The 24,442-nt window shown below is 41.6% G+C and overlaps 1 protein-coding gene across 7 annotated transcripts in view; it reads left to right on the plus strand.

Annotated features, from left to right (window-relative positions):
• The first annotated feature begins 10,859 nt into the window (after positions 1-10,859).
• PIK3CG (phosphatidylinositol-4,5-bisphosphate 3-kinase catalytic subunit gamma) overlaps positions 10,860-24,442 on the plus strand; it is a 35,900-nt gene continuing 22,317 nt past the window's right edge. For 2 of the 7 annotated variants that reach the window (NR_197965.1, XM_005205423.5), the window contains exons 1-7: positions 10,888-10,976; positions 13,004-15,010; positions 18,163-18,228; positions 18,341-18,566; positions 19,958-20,061; positions 22,480-22,626; positions 24,158-24,248. Coding sequence is in view for 6 of the 7 variants with exons in the window: in XM_005205423.5 (XP_005205480.1) it covers positions 13,016-15,010; positions 18,163-18,228; positions 18,341-18,566; positions 19,958-20,061; positions 22,480-22,626; positions 24,158-24,248 (2,629 nt within the window). In the remaining variant the exon portion in view is untranslated. Of the gene's footprint in view, positions 11,335-13,003; positions 15,011-18,162; positions 18,229-18,340; positions 18,567-19,957; positions 20,062-22,479; positions 22,627-24,157; positions 24,249-24,442 lie in introns of all 7 variants that reach the window. The other 5 variants (NM_001434762.1, XM_059885625.1, XM_024990737.2 and 2 more) reach the window with 4 other exon arrangements.

Consider the following 24,442-nt stretch of genomic DNA (forward strand, 5'->3'; position numbering starts at 1 on the left):
TGTCTGACTCTTTGTGAGTCCATGGACTGCAGCACGCCAGGCTTCCCTGTGTTAATTAGGACACAGCATACCTTAATGAATACATCAGAACTGTCGCATTTGCCTTAGAGAACCATGTGAAAGGTTAAAACTGGGTGGTTTGCAAAGTACCCTTTAATAAAGCTGTCAATCAAAATAAGAAAGCCTAGGGGCCCTAAAGGTGTACTCTAATCCTGCCCCTACTCCCACCCACCCTGTTCAGTTTGGCTCTTCCCAGTGGTTCAACACCACCTCCAGAACGCTTCTTGCCAGTGTCCGGCAGGAATACCATGACTTGGTCACCACCCACCCTCTCTCGGCTTCTTCTCTCTTTCTAGACTATTTAAGGAAATTTCACTCTTCTGAGCTTTAACTGCTATATATTCTTCCTTCTGCTAGACTGCTCTTTCCCCCATCTTTGCCTGTGAGCCCTACCTGTTCTACCTGCCACCCCGATTGAGGCCATCCTTCTAGAAGGCTCGGCTGGAAAAGATTGCCCCCTGCTCTGAACTCCCATTCTTCTTTCCCTGTGTGACTCCAAGGGTCCAACTCATGTTCCTGCTGTGTGATGGTGACAAGTAGACATCTCTGCTTGAGAGGGTGCAAGCTCCTTGCAGACAGAGATCCATGTGCCAGTACTCAGATGATATTCTATAATAAATGTTAAATGAACACATGAATAAATGGTAATGAATGCACAAGTCAATGAATATTTAAGTAGAATTCCACACAGCAGCTTGGATCAGAGACCCCTTTTCCTCCAAATTAGTCCACATGAAAGTACGTTTCCTTTGTGACATTCTGCCTAGCCTGATGGCCCTCCTATACAAAAATGGAGCATCTGGGCAGAGGTCACTGCTTGTGAGGAGCAGACATGATGGTTCAGCACTGGCCTCCAACTGAAATATCAAGATTCAGATGGAGACAAGAGTCTACAAGAATATAGGCGGGGGGAGGGGGGGGAGGGAAGAAACAAACAAAAAAACCATTTAAGAAAATAGGGGAAGTTGCTTAAATTTGAGACATTTTCAAGTAAAAATAATTTCAGGTAAATATTATTTCTTGAACTTTCATTGGCATACAACACACACACACATAGAAAAGGGACCATTGAGCGGACAGCATGGTGACTGTTCACAAACTGGTCATACCATATAGCCAGCACCTCCTCAAAAACAGACCATTACCAGCAGCGCAGAAGCCTCTCCCCCTTGAGTCAGTAAATACTATTTTAGAAGAAAAGGAAGGAAGGAGAGAGGGGAGGGGTGACCAGGCATCTACTTGAATAGAAAAGGAGAAACCCAGAGCTGGCAGGCAGGGAGAGGAGGGGACAGCCCAGGGGAACTCACAGCCTCTCTGAGATACACCCATCAGGGCTTCTGATCTGCTGAAAATTCTCATGGTACTAATCAAACCCACATCATGGGTAACTGCAGCAAAGGTGGCCCACGCTTTGGAGGTGATGAGGATTCCTACCAGGTACAGAGCAAGGAAATGCATGCGCTGAACCCCAGCCTGGGAAAACCTGGCTCAGGCCCAGTGCCCCTCAACCCTTTCCCACTCCCAGCCCGTGCCCCTGGGTCCTTTCTCTACATCTGAGAGGCAGAGAGTCCTCTGTGCTTCCTTCCAGTGGGATGTGATTCCTGCCATACTCCAGCCAGAATCCTGGGCTTGGAAAGGAACAACCTTTAGAGTAATGGCCTCAGCAGCAGCTTCTATTGTACTTTATCACTTCTGGGGTCTCAGGACCAGGGCTCTGAGAGCAAGTTCCATCCAAGCTGGTCCACTAAGTCCTCCTCTCTCCCAACCACTGTGCTCTGCCCCTGAACAGGAAAAATCTCAGGAGTGCAGGATCTATCTTTGGCTTGGAAACTTCACTCCGTCTTTATTACAAACAACTTTGTTTCTGTCGGGATCGTGGGATGTGTGTAAGAGGTAGATGGAGATAGGTAGGTGACTAGACAGAGGTATAGGTAGATAGATACAAATACTTGACAGTCTGCAGGTAATCTGGAAGGCAGGGTCCCAGGGATGGGCTTCATATCCATTATATGGTGGATTTCTTGCTCACAAGGATATAAAGGCAGTTTTCGGTCTTATATTACTGTTCACTATTAATAAGGGAACAACAAAGAAAACTAATACACTGGATCAGCCAGAGGGGCTATAAACAGCCCCTTGAGCACTGTCGTTCATGAAAACAAATGTTAGTCAAAATGGGGTCCGTCCCAAGACCTACACACATCATTATCTCTACACATCATTATCCTCTGAAGATTTCTGTGCTGAGGTTTTTAAGAGGCGGTAGACTGCAGGGCTTTGGGTTAGGTGGTTCCATGCGAGGGAAGGGATGCCTGGGTTTTTGTTGCTCTGGGAGGCTTTAGGGTAGCATCCAATATTCCTGTTGCTTCCTTTAAATGCAAGGGAATCCACTGACTTTCAAAAAATAGATAGTTCATACAAATGATCCATTCAACATCTACTGAGGCCCTCTCTTTGCCAAGCACTGTGTTAGGTCCTGAGGAATTCAGTGATAAACAGAGCATTCACTGTCCCCAAGAACTCAGACTCATGGAGGAGGCAGCCTAGAAGGGATAGTAGTAATACCCTTCTCCTCAGAGGCATCTCCTTGGGATGTTGTGCAAATTAAATGAATGAATATATGAAAGTGTTTGTGCTTAGGCACTCAGTCATGTCTGACTCTTTATGACCCTTTGGTCATATGACTTATGACTGTAGCCCACCAGGCTGTCCATGGGATTTTTCATGGCAGAAAACCAGAGTGGATTGACATTTCCTACTCCAGGGGATCTTCCCAACCCAAGGATCAAACCCACCTCTCCTGTTTCCTGCATTGGCAGGCAACTGAACAACAACAATCAAAGTGCTTAGAGTAATGTAAGACACCTGGAAAGTGCCATGGAAGAATTTGTTCTTGGTGGTGGTGATACTACTATCACTTTTGTGGTGATCCCTAATGGATGAATGCTTTCCTCAGTCAGCTTGTCAGTTCAGTCGCTCAGTTGTGTCTGACTCTTTGTGACCCCATGGACTGCAGCATGCCAGGCCTCCCTGTCCATCACCAACTCCCGGAGTTTACTCAAACTCATGTCCATGGAGTTGATGATGCCATCCAACCATCTCATCCTCTGTCGTCCCCTTCTCCTTCTGCCTTCAATCTTTCCCAGCATCAGGGTCTTCTCCAATGAGTCAGTTCTTCACATCAGGTGCCCAAAGTGTTGGAGTTTCAGCTTTAGCATCAGTCCTTCCAATGAATATTCAGGACTGATCTCCCTTAGGATTGACTGGTTTGATCTCCTTGCAGTGTAAGGGACTCTCAAGAGTCTTCCCCAACAACACAGTTCAAAACCATCGATTTTTCAGTGCTCAACTTTCTTTACGGTCCAACTCTCACATCCATACATGACTACTGGAAAAACCATAGCCTTGACTAGACAGACCTTTGTTGGCAAAGTAATGTCTCTGCTTTTTAAAATGCTGTCTAGGTTTGTTATAGTTTTTCTTCCAAGGAGCAGTGTCTTTTAATTTCATGGCTGCAGTCACCATCTGCAGTGATTTTGGTGCCCCAAAAAAATAAAGTATGTCACTGTTTCCACTGTTTCCCGATCTATTTCCCATGAAGTGATGGGACCAGATGCCATGATCTTCGTTTTCTGAATGTTGAGCTTTAAGCCAGCTTTTTCACTCTCCTCTTTCACTTTCATCAAGAGGCTCTTTAGTTCCTCTTTGCTTTCTGCCATAAGAGTGGTGTCATCTGCATATCTGAGGTTATTAATATTTCTCCCGGAAATCTTGATTTCAGCTTGTGCTTTCTCCAGCCTGGTATTTCGCATGATGTACTCTGCATATAAGTTAAATAAGCAGGGTGACACTATACAGCTTTGATGTACTGTTTTCCCAATTTGGAACCAGTCTATTGTTCTATGTCCAGTTCTAACTGTTTCTTCTTGACCTACATACAGATTTCTCAGGAGGCAGGTAAGGGGGTCTGGTATTCCCATCTCTTGAAGAATTTTCCACAGTTTGTTGTGGTCCACACAGTCAAAGACTTTGGCATAGTCAATGAAACAGCATAGCACTGAAGTTGCTGAGTCATGTCCAACTCTTTGCGACCCCATGGACTGTAACCTACCAGGCTCCTCCATCCATGGAATTTTCCAGATAAGAGTACTGAAGTGGGTTGCCATTTCCTTCTCCAGGAGATCTTCCCGACCCAGGAATCAAACCCAGGTCTCCTGCATTACAGGCAGACGCTTTACCATCTGAGCAACCAGGGAAGCCCTAGTCAATGAAGCAGAAGTAGACGTTTTTCTGGAATTCTCTTACTTTTGCTATGATCCAACAGATGTTGGCAATTTGATCTCTGGTTCCTCTTTTTCCTAAATCCAGCTTGAACATTTGAAAGTTCTTGGTTCATGTAGTATTGAAGCCTTGCTTGGAGAATTATGAGCATTACTTTGCTAGCATGTGAGATGAGTGCAGTTGTGTGGCAGTTTGAACATTCTTTGACATTTCCTTTCTTTGATATTAGAATGAAACCTGATCTTTTCCAGTCCTGTGACCACTGCTGAGTTTTTCAAATTTGCTGGCATATTGAGTGCAGCACTTTAACAGCATCATCATTTAAGATTTGCATTCCATCACCTCCACTAGGTTTTGTTCATAGGGATGCTTCCTAAGGCCCGCTTGACTTCAGACTCCAGGATGTCTGGCTCTAGGTGAGTGATCACACCACTGTGGTTATCTGGGTCATTAAGATCTTTCTTTTATAGCTCTTCAATATTTTCTTGCCTCCTCTTCTTAAGATCTTCTACTTCTGTTAGGTCCATACCATTTCTGTCCTTTATTGTGCCCATCTTTGCATGAAATGTTCCCTTGGTATCTCTAATTTTCTTGAAGAGATCTCTAGTCTTTCCCATTCTATTGTTTTCATCCATTTCTTTGTATGCATCACTGAGGAAGGCTTTCTTATCTCTCCTTGCTGTTCTTTGGAACTCTGCATTCAGATGGGTATATCTTTCCTTTTCTCCTTTGCCTTTAGCTTCTCTCCTTTTCAAAGCTGTTTGTAAGGCCTCCTCAGACAACCACTTTGCCTTTTTGCATTTCTTTTTCTTGGGGATCGTCTTGATCCCTGCCTCCTGTGCAATGTCATGAACCTCTGTCCATAGTTCTTCAGGCACTCGGTCTATCAGATCTAATCCCTTGAATCTATTTGACACTTTCACTGTATAATTGTAAGGGATTTGATTTAGGTCATACCTGAATGGTCTAATGGTTTTCCCTAGTTTCTTCAATTTAAGTCTGAATTTTGCAATGAGTTCTTGATCTGAGCCACAGTAAGCTCCCAGTCCTGTTCTTGCTGACTGTATAGAGCTTATTCGTCCTCGGCTGCAAAGAATATAATCAGTCTGATTTTTGTACTGACCATCTGGTGATGTCCATGTGCAGAGTCATCTCTTGTGTTGTTGGAAGAGGCTGTAGCTATGGCCAGTGCCTTCTCTTGGAAAAACTCTGTTAGCCTTTGTTCTGCTTCATTTTGTACTCCAAGGCCAAACTTACCTGTTACTCCAGGTATCTCTTGACTTCCTACTTTTGCAATCCAGTCCTCTATGATGAAAAGGACTTCATTTTTGGTGTTAGTTCTAGAAGGTCTTATAGGTTCTCATAGAACTGTTCAGCTTCTTCAGCATTAGTGGTTGGGGCATAGACTTGGATTACTGTGATATTGAAAGCTTTGCCTTGGAGACAAGCTTTCCTAACCCTATTCTAGAAAGCCCTCCCAGCGGAGGTTATGCAAACTGCATCCAGTGCTCTGTGGGTATTCTCAGGGGATTGGTTTAGGACCTGAGCAGGTACCAAACTCCAGGGATGCTCAAGTTCCTTACAGAAAATGGCTAGTACAATCATAGCCCATAAGGGATAGATTATAAAGGGTCTGACATATCACACTAAGGAACTTGGACTTTTAAAACTCAATTTACAGAAAAATATTTTCTGGAAATTTGCAGAAGGATGACTAAACTATATCTCCTAAGATGAGCTGAACAAGAAAATTGAGAAAAGTGACCTCAATGGTCAATTTCTGATAATAAGAATGGAAGGTCCCCACAGACCCCTGGATCAGGCTGTGGATCCTTGGGGTTGTGTTGACTGTGACTGATTTCCTGTGGCTTCTTTTCTCAGATCCTGGAATGATTCCCCTCTACCCACATAGCATGATGACATTCAAGGCTGCTACAAACTCTTCTGTCATCCTCCCCAGCACATCAGAGCCTTCGCATCTTGTTCTGGTGTCCACCCTTCTCTGCCAGTCAGGAATCCAGCAGGATTAACTCAAATCACTCATGCAATTCTGTCCCCTTTCCCTGTGATTGGCTGAGAAAGAGATGTGCCAACAGACAGGAAGGAACCCAGGAGGCTTCTGGGAAAGTTTTCCTCTCTGCAAAAGACACACACAAGCCTACTGTCTTCTCTTCCTTTGTACATTGTATTGGTGTGTGACACCTGGAATTGCCTGTCCTCTATAGCATCCAACACAATGTCTTGCATAGTGTAGTTACCTAAGTTTATGTTTCATTGAAAATGTATAAAGACTTCCTATCAGTAGGATGGCTGCTATCTCTTTGGTAGATTAGGAAACTGAGAGAGATGTATTAGCATAGATTAGGCCTAGAGAATAAGTGGGAATAAACCCAGGTCTCATGATCGCTAGTGCTTCGACATTACCAGGATGCTTCTCTTTTATCAGATTCAGACCAAAAAGCTTCATAAAGATTGGCATTTATTAATTCAGACAGAGAAAGACAAATGCTGTATGCTGCTGCTGCTAAGTCGCTTCAGTCGTGTCCAACTCTGTGCAACCCCCATAGATGGAAGCCCACCAGGTTTGCCCGTCCCTAGGATTCTCCAGGCAAGAACACTGCAGTGGGTTGCCATTTCCTTCTCCAATGCATGAAAGAAAAAAGTGAAAGTGAAGTCGGTCAGTCATGTCCAACTCCTAGTGACCGCATAGACTGCAGCCTACCAGGCTACTCTGTCCATGGGATTTTCCAGGCAAGACTACTGGAGTGGGGTGCTATAGTATCACTTATATGTGGAATCTAAAAATAAAATAAACTAGTGCGTATAACAAAAAAGAAGCAAATTTACAGATATAGAGAACAAACTACTAGTTACCAGTGGGGGTGGGTAGGGATACAGAGGTGGGGGACTGGGTGATACAAACTATTGAATGCAAGACAGGCTACAAGGATATATTGTACAATATGGGGAATTTAGCCAATATTTTATAATAACTGCAAATGGAGTATAACCTTTAAAAACTGTATGCTGCTGCTGCTAAGTCACTTCAGTCATGTCTGACTCTGTGTGACCCCATAGACAGCAAATAAATAAATAAAACTGTTATACAGTTAAATAAAACTGTATAACAGTTTTTAAAATAAATTTTTAAAAAGATTATGATTTGTACCTAGACAACAAAGCTAAGTATGAAGGTGAACTAAATTATTAGATGAGATTAAAATGACTTTGACTTCCCTGGTGGCTCAGACGGTAAAGTGTCTGTCTACAATGCGGGAGACCTGGCTTCGATCCCTGGGTCAGGAAGATCCCCTGGAGAAGGTAACGGCAATCCACTCCAGTACTATTGCCTGGAAAATCCTATGGACAGAGGAGCCTGGTAGGCTACAGTCCATGGGGTTACAAAGAGTCGGACATGACTGAGCGACTTCACTTCACTTCAAAATGACTTTAAATTGATTGTATCATTATATAAACCATCTGAGGTTGATCTACAAAAATATGAAAAGATGGATTCCAGTGCTTTGTCAGGTTGAGAGATACGCACACATCTGAGTCAGAGAGCTATCCTATCCAGGAACAATAACCAATTACAGCTTCCCAATCAGTGTGTCTCAAAGGTCCCTGGGGAATACAGACAATGCCTCATGCATTGAAGAACCTCTTCCCTTATCCCTATGGCACAGTCAGTTCTGGCTCCTATAACAAAATATCATAGATGGGGCAGCCATAAACAACAAATTTATTTCTCATAGTTCTGAAGGTTAGGTGATTGAGATGAGGGTAGCTGCATGGTCAGGGTCTAGTGAGGGTCCTCTTCTGGTCTGCAGACTGCTATCTCCTCTTTGTGTCCTCACAAGGCAGAAAAATTGCAAGAGAATTCTTTGGAGTCCCCTTTATAAGGGCACAAATTTCATTCATAAGGGTACCACCCTCATGACCTAATCATCTCTCAAAGGCCCTACCTCCTGGTACTATCACATTGGGGGTTAGGATTCCAGTAGATGAATTAGGAGTGGAGGGGAACACGAACATTAGGTCCACTACACCCAATGTACTATACAAACACCATTACAATGCACATGTGCCGAGACATGAAAGAAGTTTAGGAACCACGGGCCTATTTTTCCATGTCTTTTCCATATCTCCCATTGCTGTCTTTCACAAATCTTCCAGGTCAGAGAACTGATCAGTTCACTGTTCCCCAAATACTTTTTGGCTTGAAGACTTCCCCCTCTGATTCCTCTTGCCTTACATCCTGCACCTCCCCTTGCATATTTGAAATGTTTTAAATACCACTCAAAGTGACCTCCTCCAGTAAACTTTTATATTATGGAAGGAACATAAACTATAAACCACTTGGCCTATGCTATCACATTGCAGTTTTTTTTTTTATCTGCATATCTTTTCTCTCTCGGCTACAAATGGTATCTCTAAAGCTTGTCTTAAAGAACCTTCCTCAAAGCAAATAATTCATTCTTCATCTAAGGCACATCATATTGTGTTCTTACTGTCTAATCTGCTTGATCTTGTGGCTCCCATAATGTTGAATGTGATAAAAAGGTCAGACTATTTGATTATATTTTTTCAGTCACAATATAGTGTATGTCTACTCTATAGAAAACATAGTGCTGGATGTATGGAGATTCACAGAAGGGCAAAAAAGAAGAAAAGAGAAAAACATATTAATAAAATGGGATAGTGATAAGGCCAAGGGGGTTTCTACCCTGAAAAATCTGGGGATACAACTAGTAAAGAATTCCTCTGTGTGGAGGAAGTATCTACCAATAGGAAGGAGACACTGGCCATTATTTCTCCCCTGAAACAATGACTACATATAGTCAAATTTTAGGGGCTATATTAGGACTTGGGGAAGAGCAGGGTTCTTAATCTCAAACCACTAAAGAAGTCTGAAGTATTTGCAAGTTTAGTCATAGAACAGACAATATTTGCATAATTGGACTTAGCTGAGTAATTCCTACAGAAGCAAGAAGATTCAAGAGGTGGAGTCTAATAGTTCTGAAATAATGTATGTGTGTGCATGTGTGTGTGTGTTAGGTTGTCAGGACTTAGTCTCCTCTATCTGTTGAATGATCTGGGGAACAGAGTTGGCCAAGCTCACGGTCCCTCTGTGGCCAGCCCTAGCAGCCCCAGACTGCCACTTGTACTCTACCCGCCTACCCCTCCACGCAGTCGAGGTAAATCGCAGCTTGGCCAGCTCCTGTGGGGTGGCTTCTTGGTGCCTCCCTCAAACCAACCAAGAAGGCTAACTTAGAAGCTTCAAAAGCCACCAGGCTCCCATAGGAGTATTCCTTTATAGGAATACACTTTGGAAAGCCGATAAGATCCCTCTGAAATATTTCAGAGGCAGACCTTGAGTTAATGGCTTACCTGTTGATGTCAACTCTTACAGCACTGTTTATAGAAAGGTAAGATCTAGGAGGCCTGTGGTGAAAGGAGACAGATTAGACAATCATTTCTCTCTCAGAGTAATTGAGAGAAACTTAATTATCCATCTCCAAGGAACCTGTGAGGCCAAGGCTATGTTTACCTGTTGTCCCTGGACCTCAGTGGAGTCCATGAGAGCCTAGGTTGAAGGATGAACTCAGCTACAGGAAATCCTAGAATGGAGGAGAAGGGCCACTGTTCCAGGATCTAGAAGGATACGAGGTTACTGGAATATACAGAGCTGCTATAAAAGTGACTGAGCATGGCTTTTCTAGGGATTCTTCACTCCCCTGGGAATCAGGAACCACCTCCCAGAGACCCTCTCACTGGTGGGGCAGTACTCAGCTCCCAATCCACTGACACCAAGAAACCTATTTTGTCTGCAGTCAATCACTGCTTTCAAGAAGTCTCCACCCCCAACACACACACACACACATGCACACATATACATGCACACATACACACTGTACTTTCAGTCTGAGCCAGTGATATTTTGGAGCATAAATGTTTTGAAAAATAGAAAACTGTCTCACCGACCTAAGGAAATGAACTTCCAGACCTTGCCTTTGAAAATGTTCAGCTTGATAACCAGTCCCCTGGATCACTAGATTTCTCTTCCTTCATCCCTCAGTTACAGGGTATGAACAAGGGGTCATACAGGGTATGAACAGGGGGTCCATGAGGGAAAATTCATTGAATGGGCTTTGCAGGACTAATGGGTTTCCTTTGGCTCTTTAAAATCTTCCCACCAGGCTGGCTCTCTAATACTGTAGCTAGGAGGACTTTCTCTCCACTGAGAACTAACCAGAAAAATAGTTCACGTGTGTGTGTCTCATGAATGCATATTTGGTTTGAATCTATGTCATTTTATAATAATTGGTTTGCACTCTTGAAATTAAAAAAAAAACAGTTCATAGAGTAAAAAATACATATACTTTCATGCTTAGTTCTGTGTGCTTTAACAGGAAATGCATTTCTTACACTTTTAAAATGAGCAATCACACGTATAATCAACTTGGTTAAAACTTCCTTCCTGGTAACTGCAACACTTCCTCTGCATCTGGATGTGAAGGGAGACCCAGAAAAGCGGAAGAGTTTAGAAGCACACTGGGTACGTTTGAATTTGTTTTGTTTTTAGAAATTAAACAAATGATCCTTCAACATCGTCGCCTCTGCTGCTTTATCAGGTATTGCTTCCTTCTATTTTTTGCCCTTTGTTGGGTCTGACTCGGAATAGTGACACTTCCTTCTCGGCCAGAATATTTTTATCTGGAACTGCTGTCGTTCTTCTGACGATGCTGCCACTGGCTGTTTCATCATCTAGTCCAACCCGTTAGTCCAACCCGTGTGTGTGGATATCCACAAGGTTCCGGCAATAGCTTTGCAGGTGCATCAGTCCTTTTTTGTTTTTGTTTGGGAGGAAGAGGGAGGGCCAGCCAGCCTTCAAGTTCTTACAAATGCATGATTCGCGATTTGCTAAACAGTGTTTTTAACGTCTCTCTCTCGTAAAAGGAGAAAGCTTCACAGCCTCAACCATGAAAAGCAGTGAGTATTTAGTCAGCCAGTTTTCTTCTGCATCTCTTATCTTGTAAGTCTGTTTGATGTCATGAAGGGAGAAGTAATTGCTGTGTATTTGCATGTTGCCTAAATTTGAACCTATTTTGTTTCAAGTTAGTGCCAGTATTCACAGCTTACAGTTCTCTTCTTTGTCATTCTATAAAGTAGAAAAAGACCAAATAGTGAAGGGCTTGAGCTGCAAGAGACAGTTATTTGGGACAGTTGGTTTCATGTATTTAGTAAGTGTAACTTCATAATATGTTGAGAGAGGGACTGTTGACTTTAAAAGTAAATTTAAGTCAAGATATGAACAGAAGTTTGGATCTAATGAAACTTGCCTTTCTTACCTTTTAATCAAACTCTTCTTTTTGGTATATATCAAATGCTCCACTGTTTCTTAAGGAAATAAATAGTTACTTATATATTACACTAACACTAGTCCTTTAAGAATAATATTTTCTTAAACATGAATTTTTGTTTCACTAATTGATTCTTATTTAGAATAAGAACTACTAAATAGTAAAATCAAAATACCTTATTCGTATTTCAATTTTAATATGTTAAGCATTTCAATCATTATTTGAAGAGTTTCACACTACAATAAGTAACATTTATACTTAAATGCTTTGTGAAAGTAGGTCCTTATTAACTATTTGTGGAAATAGTGGATAAATTATTGAGAATATATTGGTGAATTCTAGTTATAGAGATGAAAATATTAGAGCAAAAGGAGGTTAAATAGTCAATAGGGGTCCCAAAGCAGGTCCTTCCTTCCAACCTGTAGGTTCTCCAGAGGCAGACTACCTGAAAGTTCATATTTGGAGAGTACAGCCCTGGGGACTCGAGCAATGACAGCCAAGATGCTTACATATTTCATGATTCACAGTTATAAATATCTGCAAATGTTCTTGAGAGGAGCTTCACCAATTCTGATCTTTTTGAGTTTTATCAATGAAATGACTACCTCTCCTCACTAGAAAGAAAAAAATGAAGAGAAAAAAAAAAAATAGACAGGAAGTTGATGAGGGCGCAGATACCTGATCCAGACAGTTTGAAAAGGGATCATGAGGCAACTTGGATAAGGTGTCTGAGTCCCCCAGGAGACATGTGAGACTGAACAAAGAGGAATAAACCAAAGGCCTGCTTTCAAAGGGAGTTGTTTCAGCATCTTACATGGCACCTTGTAAACCAGGACTTGATGCTCTAACTGGATTATTTGACTCATACATGCATTTCAATATGCTTAAAACAATTACCACTTAGAGCCATTAGTTCATCAGACAGCATGCTAGATCAGTGCTTGATCTCTCTTTTTAAATTAAAATTTCAAACATAACAGAAGTAGAGAGAATAATCAATGAGTCCCCATCTACCCATGGCCCACATTCAACCTTATTTAATGCTCCTGTCTACCCTCTGAAGTATTGCTAACACCATTTGATGGATAGGAAACAGGCTCAGAGATTATTTAAGCAGCTCCTCCCCCAGTTTCTAAGTGGTGGGGCCAGGATTCCTGGGCCCCTATTCCAAACCTCCTGTGTCCTCCTGCATACATCCCTGTCATTCGTCTACACCTTCTCCTTGCCAGCTCACGGGCCACCATAAAAGGCAAGCACCTTCCCTCTGAAGAGCCCTCTGTTCTTCTCTCTGCTCCCAGGTCACATAGGGCATGGAGCTGGAGAACCATGAACAGCCTGTGGTGCTGAGAGAGGACAACTGCCGCAGGCGCCGGAGGATGAAGCCACGCAGCACGGCGGCCAGCATGTCCTCCATGGAGCTCATCCCCATTGAGTTCGTGCTGCCCACCAGCCAACGCAACACCAAGACCCCCGAAACGGCGCTGCTGCACGTGGCCGGCCACGGCAACGTGGAGCAGATGAAGGCCCAAGTGTGGCTGCGCGTGCTGGAGACCAGCGTGGCCGCCGACTTCTACCACAGGCTGGGCCCGGACCACTTCCTCCTGCTCTACCAGAAGAAGGGGCAGTGGTATGAGATCTATGACAAGTACCAGGTGGTGCAGACCCTGGACTGCCTGCACTACTGGAAGGTGCTGCACCGGAGCCCCGGGCAGATCCACCTGGTACAGCGGCACTCGCCCTCAGAGGAGACGCTGGCCTTCCAGCGCCAGCTCACTGCCCTCATCGGCTACGATGTCACAGATGTCAGCAATGTGCACGACGACGAGTTGGAGTTCACACGCCGCCGCCTGGTCACCCCGCGTATGGCCGAGGTGGCTGGCCGCGACCCCAAGCTCTACGCCATGCACCCCTGGGTGACGTCTAAGCCCCTCCCTGAGTACCTGCTGAAGAAGATCACCAACAACTGTATCTTCATCATTATTCACCGCAGCACCACCAGCCAGACCATCAAGGTCTCGGCTGATGATACCCCTGGCACCATCCTCCAGAGCTTCTTTACCAAAATGGCCAAGAAGAAGTCCCTGATGGATATCCCCGAGAGCCAGAACGAACAGGACTTTGTGCTGCGTGTCTGTGGCCGCGATGAGTACCTGGTGGGCGAGACGCCCATCAAAAACTTTCAGTGGGTGCGGCAGTGCCTTAAGAATGGTGAAGAGATTCACCTGGTGCTTGACACTCCGCCGGACCCAGCCCTGGATGAGGTGAGGAAGGAAGAGTGGCCGCTGGTGGATGACTGCACTGGAGTCACTGGCTACCATGAGCAGCTAACCATCCATGGGAAGGACCATGAGAGCGTGTTCACTGTGTCCCTGTGGGACTGTGACCGCAAGTTCAGAGTCAAGATCAGGGGCATCGATATCCCCGTCCTGCCCCGGAATGCAGATCTCACGGTTTTTGTGGAGGCAAACATCCAGTATGGGCAGCAAGTCCTTTGCCAAAGAAGAACCAGCCCAAAACCCTTCACGGAGGAGGTGCTCTGGAATGTGTGGCTTGAGTTCAGTATCAAGATCAAAGACTTACCCAAAGGGGCTCTGCTCAACCTCCAGATCTACTGTGGCAAAGCACCAGCTCTGTCTGGTAAGGCCTCTGCAGAGACTCCCAGTCCCGAGTCCAGAGGCAAAGCTCAGCTTCTCTACTACGTGAACTTGCTGCTCATCGACCACCGATTCCTCCTGCGCCACGGCGAGTACGTGCTCCACATGTGGCAGTTATCTGGGAAGGGGGAAGACCAAGGGAGCTTCAATGCAGACAAGCTCACATCTGCCACCAATCCCGACAAGGAAAACTCAATGTCCATCTCCATTCTCCTGGACAACTACTGTCACCCCATAGCCTTGCCTAAGCATCAGCCCACCCCTGACCCGGAAGGGGACCGCGTACGAGCAGAAATGCCCAACCAACTTCGGAAGCAACTGGAGGCAATCATAGCTACTGATCCACTTAACCCTCTTACTGCGGAAGACAAAGAATTGCTTTGGCATTTCAGATATGAAAGCCTTAAGGATCCCAAAGCATACCCTAAGCTCTTTAGCTCAGTGAAATGGGGACAGCAAGAAATTGTGGCCAAAACATATCAATTGTTAGCCAGAAGGGAGGTCTGGGATCAAAGTGCTTTGGATGTTGGATTAACGATGCAACTCCTAGACTGCAACTTTTCGGATGAAAACGTAAGAGCCATTGCAGTTCAGAAACTGGAGAGCTTGGAAGACGATGACGTTCTGCATTACCTGCTCCAATTGGTCCAGGTAGGGGAGGCACTCATCTCAAGGAATTTATCTGGATGTGCTGACAGGCGCCATATTAAGCCATCTTCCAGTGCACATTGTCCAAAGAGAGTCAATGATCAGTCAAAGTAGATCTACTTTTTTACTACTCAAAGAGTAGTAAATGTTCCCTTTTACTTTTTTTCTGTCCTTGAGGGCTTTTTGACCAGCATTTTGATGACATGAATAATTTCACTTTTTTAGGAGAACTGGCCCAGTGGGAATGAGAGTTTACTCTGTTAATGATAGACTTGACTTATTGAATGCTCCCTTATGCCAAGGCTCCAAGTGATCTACGCACTTTTCATGTATTATCACATTTAACTCTCCCAACAATGTTGATAGCAGTCCAGTTAACATTTGCATTTTATATATATAAGGAAACTGAAGCACTGAGAGGTTAAGTAATGTGCCCAAGGTCACGTATTTTGAAAGACAAACTCAAACCCAGAGGTCCGATGACAGGTCTGCTCTTTTTATTGCTTCCCAATATCTGCATGTATGCACAATAGTATGTCCTAAGAGAAAAGGTCATACTCTCTGATCATGGTTGTCACAATTCATAGAGTAACATCTCAATTCTGGATGGGACCTTGAAAGCCCCTCTCTTTAGACAGGTCTGGTACTCTGTTTCCACTCTTCTTCATATGCCTTTCCCTGTGTCCAGAGAGACTAAATCGTTTGTTAAAGGTTTCCTTAGGAAGTTAGATAAAGGAGGACTGGTTCTCTTGCTCACTATAGTCATTCTCATAGTATATTGTGCTGCTTGACAAGGAGGAGGGAAGACAGGAATTGGAAGAGAATTCTATTTTACAGAACAGATGTGTTCATTCATTAATTCAACAACTCAGACTGAGTGTTTCCCCTTTTCTTGTTGCTGGATATAGAGAAGTGATCAAAACACAGCTGGACTTTGCCCTAGAGTAGCCTGTAGTTCATGGAGAAAGACATCAAATAAGTATACATACAGGCAGATACTGAATAACATATTGTGACAAACGCTTTGAGGAAAAGCTATAGAATGTTATGAGAAAATAGTCAGGGGTCCTGAGGACACTTAATTTACATTGAAGAAGCTAAGGACAATTCTGAGTAGGTGATGTTTTTCAGGCTAACTGTTGGACACCAAACCAATCATTTTCTATATTTATAGGCAGTTTCTGGAGTTTTCTGATGCAAATTTTGGATAGTCTAAACTTTGAATCTTCACCTTCCCATTACTCAGATACTTGAAACATAGTTGGCCTTTATCTTTATCTAATCAAATATAACCAAAGTTTTTCTCTGCCCATGAGTTCAGAGGCTAGCCTAAACACTAATGAAAATTTAATAAAAATCAAAGTATCCTCAATTTTCTAGCTGTCCATAACAAAAAGAACATGAGGCAAATTTGCAAGGGATCTGTTTCAAATCCCAAGGCCATCATGAATTATTTTACATCGTCATTTTCACAAGTGAACTTTGCAGCCTTGGAAAATGAATAGTATTCTTCTTAGAAACGTGTAAATAAAAGAGGTCAGTGATATTAACATTGAGTTTGTGGTCCTAAATTTGAAGAAGAGTAGTCATTTGCAGATATGGCCAAATGACTCATTCATTCCTGATTAAAATGGTCTCCTGGTTGAGACCTGCATCATCTTTACAGAAGTGAAACATGAAGAAGGTCAAAAAGACTCACATTTGGGTTAAAAACTTGGTAACATTTCTGAAGTGACTACTGGTGGCTAAATAACCACATTCTCAGAATTAAGATCTTAACTACAGTTACAGTGGCACCAATTTGAGCATACGTCATCTTTGAAAGCATGGGGATAATTGAAATATTATCAAGTCAGTATTGATCATTTCCAAACTGGAAAACCAAAGTAAGGATTAGAAATCATACCCAAAATTTCCCAGGCCCTAAAACATAAAGTGAATGGAAATTTCTCCTGTTTCTTAGGGAAAAGGATAGACCATGTTTATTTATAAAGGAAATACTCCTGAGATATTTAATTTCAAACTTCTCTTTATGCTTATAAATCCCATCTATCCTGTAACTTTATATATGCACCTCTAATAATCAAACAGTATTTGTTAATCTTACTGCATTTAAAATTATGATCTATTGCATACATACAGAAAAGTACAGAAAATGATGTAATAAATATCCATGCACCCATTAGAATTTAATTATTTTTCAGGTTTTTTTAATTTTTTTTAGCCAAGTAGCATGTGGGATCTTAGTTCCCCCATTAAGGATGAACCCGTGACCTCTGAATTGGAAGCACAGAGTCTTAACCATTAGACCATCAGGGAAGCCCCTACATTTTATTTTTAAATTGCCCAGGCTGCCCTGGGGAAGCAGTTGAGGTTGGGGGGTGGGGGGGGGGTGGTGGCAGAGTCTGGGGCAGCCACCTACCTGGGCCCTATTTTTTTTTTTTTACTTTTAATTTGTTCTTTTCTTTTTTCAGCCATAGGGCTGCCACCTATGTAAATATCTCCATATTAGCCAAGTGATGCGAAAACTACTAAACACTGCTAAACCTGAGAAAGCAGATAAAAGAAGAAATTTTCAGGCAAAAAAAAGCCCTGTATACTCTGAATCAGAGAAGGGAGTGATGATTAGTCTGTTGCAGTAAGAACCTGAGAGGCAGTTCACTGACTTGCTAGTGAGATGCCAAGCACGTATCTTGAGCAGAAGAGGAGCTACACAATTTTTAGGATCTTTATATCTAACAGATATTTTTCTCCCCAAGTGTACAATATCCCCACTGTCTATTTTCTTCCCAACAACCTTTCTTTCCTTCCACTTTTATAGATTTGTCTCCATCTTTCTCTTCTATCCTTCTAATAAAAATCAGGTAAGCCCTTCATGGGAACAAAAGCCCTCACCTCTTCATTTTTAAAGTTATCGAAAGCACATTATTGTGAGTCAAGGATTCTGGCTTCTAATCCTGGTCCTTAAGCAAGTGGTTCACTCTGGCCCAAAGTGTCCTTGAAGAGAAAGGGCTGAACTTAAATGATTGGTCAGATTCTCATCCTCCTATCCACACAAACCCACTAAGGCAGAGACCAGTTTTTCTCCATTTCCTGTTTCCTGATTAACCAATGGAGAATGCAGTCCTACAAATGCCAATGTGTTCTTTCCTTAGGCTGTGAAATTTGAACCATACCATGACAGTGCCCTTGCCAGATTTCTGCTGAAGCGTGGTTTAAGAGTAAGTACTTCCATTTTGATAAGAGCATGACATTTAAAAGGTTATCGAGAATTGACTGATAGATCTGGAGCATTAGTCATAATAATTTTAACCTTCTTGTTTCCACCCTCAGAACAAAAGAATTGGTCACTTCTTGTTTTGGTTCTTGAGAAGTGAGATTGCCCAGTCGAGACACTATCAGCAGAGGTTTGCAGTGATCCTGGAGGCCTACCTGAGGGGCTGTGGTACGGCCATGCTACGGGACTTCACTCAACAAGTCCAAGTAATTGACATGTTACAAAAAGTCACCATTGATATTAAATCACTCTCTGCCGAAAAGTATGACGTCAGCTCCCAAGGTACGGGTGGCTCGATTTTCTTGGTGCTCTTTCCAAATGCATTTGTCTCCAAATATCATCCCTGGGATCCTTCTTCTTCTGGAAGGCAAGTCACACCTTCCTCAGGGTAGCCAAGAATACATTTTTAAGTTTTCTGTCTTTCTTCAGTAAGCAAATATCAAGTTCTCCCTTTACAAGTTAATAAGTTTTGAAATTACATTTATATTCTAATGATGAATGTATGATAATAGATGTTAAACTCTTTGAAAAATTAAAACTGCATTATGCAGATGTAAGATGTATTTTTAAAGAGCAACTGTGCACCTACACACACACAAAGATTAGTTATTTCCAAATATTTACCCTTTCTGTCCCATCTTTCAAAACATGCATATAATTTTCAAATCTTCACTTTCAAAGTAATGAATTATTGAGAATTCTTTCAATTTTTTAATATATATGTATATGTATACATCATAGGTTGCAAGATGTATATATATTTATTTATATATGTGCTTCTTATAAAATATATATATCACCCCCTTTATGTTCCAGTGTTGTCTTATCTCTAAGAAATTCTAAATGAATCACTCTATCTATATTCCCATTGGTTTTGGTTGATACTACATTAAATTAAAGCTATTTACACATTTTTCTGGTCTATTGAGCTGTATGAAGCTTGAGCTAGGAATTATCTCTTATCATGCTTGTATACCTAGATTCAGCATTATAGCTCATAATGGACCCTCACTAACATACTCAACCAATTTTAAGCTTTTGAATAGTTTGATTTTCCATTTTTCCCTTTGATTCTTTTCCAATATACCAAATGCTCTCTCCTAAAAATAATGGTGATAATAATCTTCACTTTTTTGTTGTTGTAAGAAAGAAAGGGGAAAATTTATACTAACCTCTAGTCTGTTACCCAGGCAGTAATTTTCCATTTATATATTTGCCTTTAGAATTTTGAGGTTGTCATATTATTTCCATACAACCTAACTTCCTCTTTTGAAAAGAATTTACCAAACCCTAACCAAATTCCATTTAATATGGTCTTCAGATATGTTTCCTAAATCAGATGGCAGTTTAAAGTTTCATATGTTGGAAAGAAAACTACAGTAATTCCCTAGCATTATCCATAAAGCATCCTTCTATACCTGTCTGGGTATGCCACATATATTCAGATATTTCTGTCCCCTGTTGTAACGTGTGTGCATAGTTTTTTGCTCTCAGTAAGCCTGTCACCCTGAAAGGTTAGTTCCTCAAGGACAGAAACCTACTCCCTTTTCTCCTATTCTTCACCTTACCAAATGTATAGAATGTTGTGAATATGTGTGACTTCAGGAAATGTTGTAGGTGATATTGGTAATTTCTTGCACTCATATAACTCTTGTGTGTTTTTACAATTACAGTTATTTTCCAACTAAAGCAAAAGCTTGAAATCCTGCAGAATTTGAATCTCCCCCAAAGCTTTAGAGTTCCATATGACCCTGGACTGAAGGCAGGCGCACTGGTGGTAGGTATCATCTTGATATGTCTTGACAATGTCTCTGCCTGCTTCACCAGGCCTTAGTGGATAAAAGCTGACATTTACAGAGAGACAGGGAAGCTGGAAAGTCCCTGGATGGGCTTCTGTCAAGCCGTTCCTCAACTGCTAGATACTAGGAACCTCAGCACTGGGCAATCTCCCATCCATTTTAAGTCAGCTTTCTTGAGGAACCATTTGTATACAATAAAATGTATCCATTGCAAGTTTACAGTTCAGTGAGCTTTGCCAAATGTACACAACCACATAACCATCACCACCACTTCCAATTATTTTGGCCACCTGATGTGAAGGGCTGACTGGTTAGAAAAGACCCTCACGCTGGGAAATATTGAAGGCAGGAGGAGAAGGGGATGACAGAGGATGAGATGGTTGGATGGTATCACCAACTCAACTCAATGGACATGAGTTTGAGCAAGCTCTGGATATTGGTGAAGGACAGTGAAGCCTGGAATGCTGCAGTCCATGGGGTCGCAAAGAGTCAGACATGACTGAGCAACTGAGCCAAACTGAACCATCACAAAATCAAGACAGAGAATATTTTCATAGAAATTTGTAGAAAAAATTCTTTCGTATCCCTCTGTGATTAGTCCTGTCCTCCTTCCGTACTCCATCCTGGATAACAGATCTGTTTTCCATCATGAAATTTTGCCTCTTCTAGAATGTCACAAAGTGGAATCATACAATATGTACTTTTTGTTATAATCAATCTTTTTAATTTTAGCCATTCAAATGGGTATGAAGTAGTACTTCACTGTTATTTTTAGTTTTATTTAGTTTCATCATTCCCTAATGATGTTGAGCATCTTATCATGTATTTATTCTTCATTTTTTTTGAGAAGCTTCTTTTCATATCTTCCAATAATTTTTAATTTGGGCTACCGTTTTATTCTTATTTACGAGTTATTTATATATTCTGGATATAAATCCTTTATCAGGTATGTAGTTTACAAATATTTTCTCCCAGTCTATGGATTACTTTTTCATTTTCTTATTAATGTATTTCCAAGAGTAGAAGATTTTAATTCTGGTTAAGTTCAATTTATCATTTTTTCTTTTATGGTTCACACATTTTGTGTCCTAAGAAATATTTGCTTCATCCAGTGATTTTCAACCAGGGGTGAACCCCCACCTCCTCCACCAAAGGATGTTTGGTAATGTCTGGAGACATTTTTGATTGTTCCAACTGGGACCATGCTACCAGCATCCAGTGGGCAGAGACCAGAGATGCTGCTAAATATCCTACAATACACAGGACAGCCTCCCCCTACCCGCCACAAACAAAAAATTATCCAGTCCAAAATTTTAGTAGTGCCAAAGTGGAGAAACATCTCCTAATTCAGTATGCCAAGTTTTTTCCCTAAAGTTTTAATTCTCATATTTAAGTCTTTAATCCATGTTTAATTTTATAACAATTAGCAGTAAGCTGGCTCTTTAGCAAAAGCATACACTACCTACTGTCCTTTTGAAGTTAGAAATGGGTTCATGCTCAGTCACTTCAGTCCTATCTGAGTCTTTGCCAGGCTCCTCTGTCCATGGGCTTTTCCTGGCAAGAATAGGGGAGTGGGTTGCCATGCCCTCCTCCAAGGGATCTTCCCCACCCAGGGATCAAATCTGCATCTCTTGCATTGCAGGTGAATTCTTTACTGCTGAGCCACTGGGGAAGCCCTAGAACTTGGTAGGAATAATGATATAGTAATACAGCTTCATATCATTTGGTTTTTTTTAAGATCACGTTTTTGATCCATAATGAATTCACTGTTGGCTAAAACTCCTAAGACTTTCTATTTGGAAAGAGTGGCTGCTAAATCACCTTTCTCCCACCTTGAATTCATTTGGAGGTTATGTAGGCTTTTTGGAGGGGAAAAGCATTGTATAATATCTGAGTGCAAGAGTTCCATTTATTGCTGTTAAATTTCATCTTGTTAGATTTGGCCTAGAATTAGATTGCATCTAATTTTGCAACAACCATGTTTAGACACTACGGTAGCAACAGAACTCTTTTTTCAAATTAATTCTTAGAATGAGGCCAAATATATAAGCAAATAACGGCAAAATTGCCCTGTGTTAGAGGGAACATTAAAGTACAAGAGTCCTGTGAGAATGGAATATCAGAAGATAGGATATGCCATGTCTCTTAGGCACTCCACAGATGCTTGGGTTTCCTGGGAACACACTTTGAGAACCACTGGTTTAAGCGTTGTGAATTGCTTTCACTAGCATTTTTGGATTTGGTGAAAATGCCATGCACATTTTTACCCAAATCACTAAAATCCTTCAACTGAAAACTTTTTCCTAGGTGTTTATAGTGATGCTTTGCAGGAAGATGTATGTCTCCACAATGTGTTTTCAATTGTGTGTAGGAAACACGTGGCTGTTTTCTTACAGATTGAAAAATGTAAAGTGATGGCCTCTAAGAAAAAACCTCTGTGGCTTGAGTTTAAATGTGCTGACCCTACAGCTCTATCAAATGAAACAATTGGAATTATCTTTAAACACGGTGATGATCTGCGCCAAGACATGCTTATTCTACAGGTATACTGCTGTTAAGGATTTTTTTTTCAGTTGTTCAAAACAAGAAGTCTGTACTAGTTGTTTAAAAAAAAATACCTTCTACTGACCCTGTTCCATTCTCCTATTTTGTATAATGAACAGTGATCAAAGATACCATAATAGAGTTTTCACGGGGGGAGTATGGCCACAGACCATTAGATACGAATCTAGTGAGCCTCATGGTTCTGTCCACTCCTGAAGAGATGCATATGCAGCATTCCCAAATAAGCTGAAACACATCCTGCACCTGACTGCTTTTCTATACACCCCATTCCTAGTGTGGTAACATGGAATAGAAATACATTGACCCCCAAGCATCCACTTTATTCACATTCATTGACATTCATTGATTTTTTCACACGCATTCATTACACACTCAATGAACATGAATTCGAGCAAACTCCAGGAGACAGTAAAGAACAGAAAGACTAGCTGCAGTCCATGGGGTTACAAAGAGTTGGACACAACTTCGCGACTGAACAACGAACAACATACACTCACAGATGTTCTCCTTACATACATCACCTTTGGTATATATCCACATACACAAATTCAAGTGAATGATCTGACAGGATGGAGGGAGAAGATGAACAGGGAAATGATTGGAGAATTCATGCAGTTTACGTAACAAGAGTGAACAGATTTTTAGAACAGAAGGTGGATGACAAAGGTATCAATGTTGATCATTTTCATATTTTTGAACATACATTTTAGCTTTGCAGATTTGTAAGTAATATTTACTGTACCCTATTTGTTCAATACTGTAGAAGTAACATAATTTCTAATATGTCATGTAGTTTATTTAAAATAGGCAAGCCATGGAATCAAAAACATGGTACAAATGAACTTACTTATAAAACAGACTCACAGATATAGAAAGCAAAACTATGGTTACCAAAGGGGAAAGGGGGAGGGGGATAAGGTAGGAGTGTGGAATTAACAGATACACACACTACTACATATAAAATAGAGAAACAAGGACATACTGTATAGCACGGGGAACTCTACTCAGTATCTTGTAATAACTATAATGGAAAAGAATCTGGAAAAGAATGGGAACAATAATCATACCCACACTAGAGGGTTAATGCAAAGGATCAACATAAAACAGTCTCAGTGAATGTCAGGTGTCATTATTGTCATTGTCACTGTTGCCCTGGTTGGAGCCCAAGAGTGCCTTATGGATAAAAATGTGTAAAGATGTTAGAATGGAACTTATATTTATTATGGCAAAATATACATAACTAAGAATAATAGATGAATCATGGCTAAAACCTACCCCCAAAGAAATCCAACTTTCCTCTTCTCCAAAGTACTACTCTGAAGCCAAAACTGAGGCTCCCAAGGAAGGGAAACATTAGAGTACCAGGTTGACAAATAAAAGTAAATTCATTACTTATATATTTTACATTCACTTCAACATTTTGTGTTACCAGAAAAGATTGTTGTCATTTTTAATGGAGAAGAGAAATACATATTTGTAAGAGAAACGTTTTTGTGTTTTGATGCCCAGATTCTACGAATCATGGAGTCCATTTGGGAGACTGAATCTTTGGATCTGTGCCTCCTGCCATATGGTTGCATTTCAACTGGTGACAAAATAGGTATGTGGGGACCTCGGGAGATGAATAGACTGCTCAGCTCATTTGAAAGGCCATCATCCCAGGGGACATCCCTGGTGGTTCAGTGGTTAAGACTCCCATTTCAGGGGGCATGAGTTCAATCTCTGGTTGGGAAACTAAGATTCTGCATACCACATGGTCCCCCCAGAATTTTTAAAGACCGTCATCCCTTCAGT

This window comes from Bos taurus, chromosome 4 (genome assembly GCF_002263795.3).
Source record: "Bos taurus isolate L1 Dominette 01449 registration number 42190680 breed Hereford chromosome 4, ARS-UCD2.0, whole genome shotgun sequence".
Classification (NCBI taxonomy): domain Eukaryota; kingdom Metazoa; phylum Chordata; class Mammalia; order Artiodactyla; family Bovidae; genus Bos; species Bos taurus.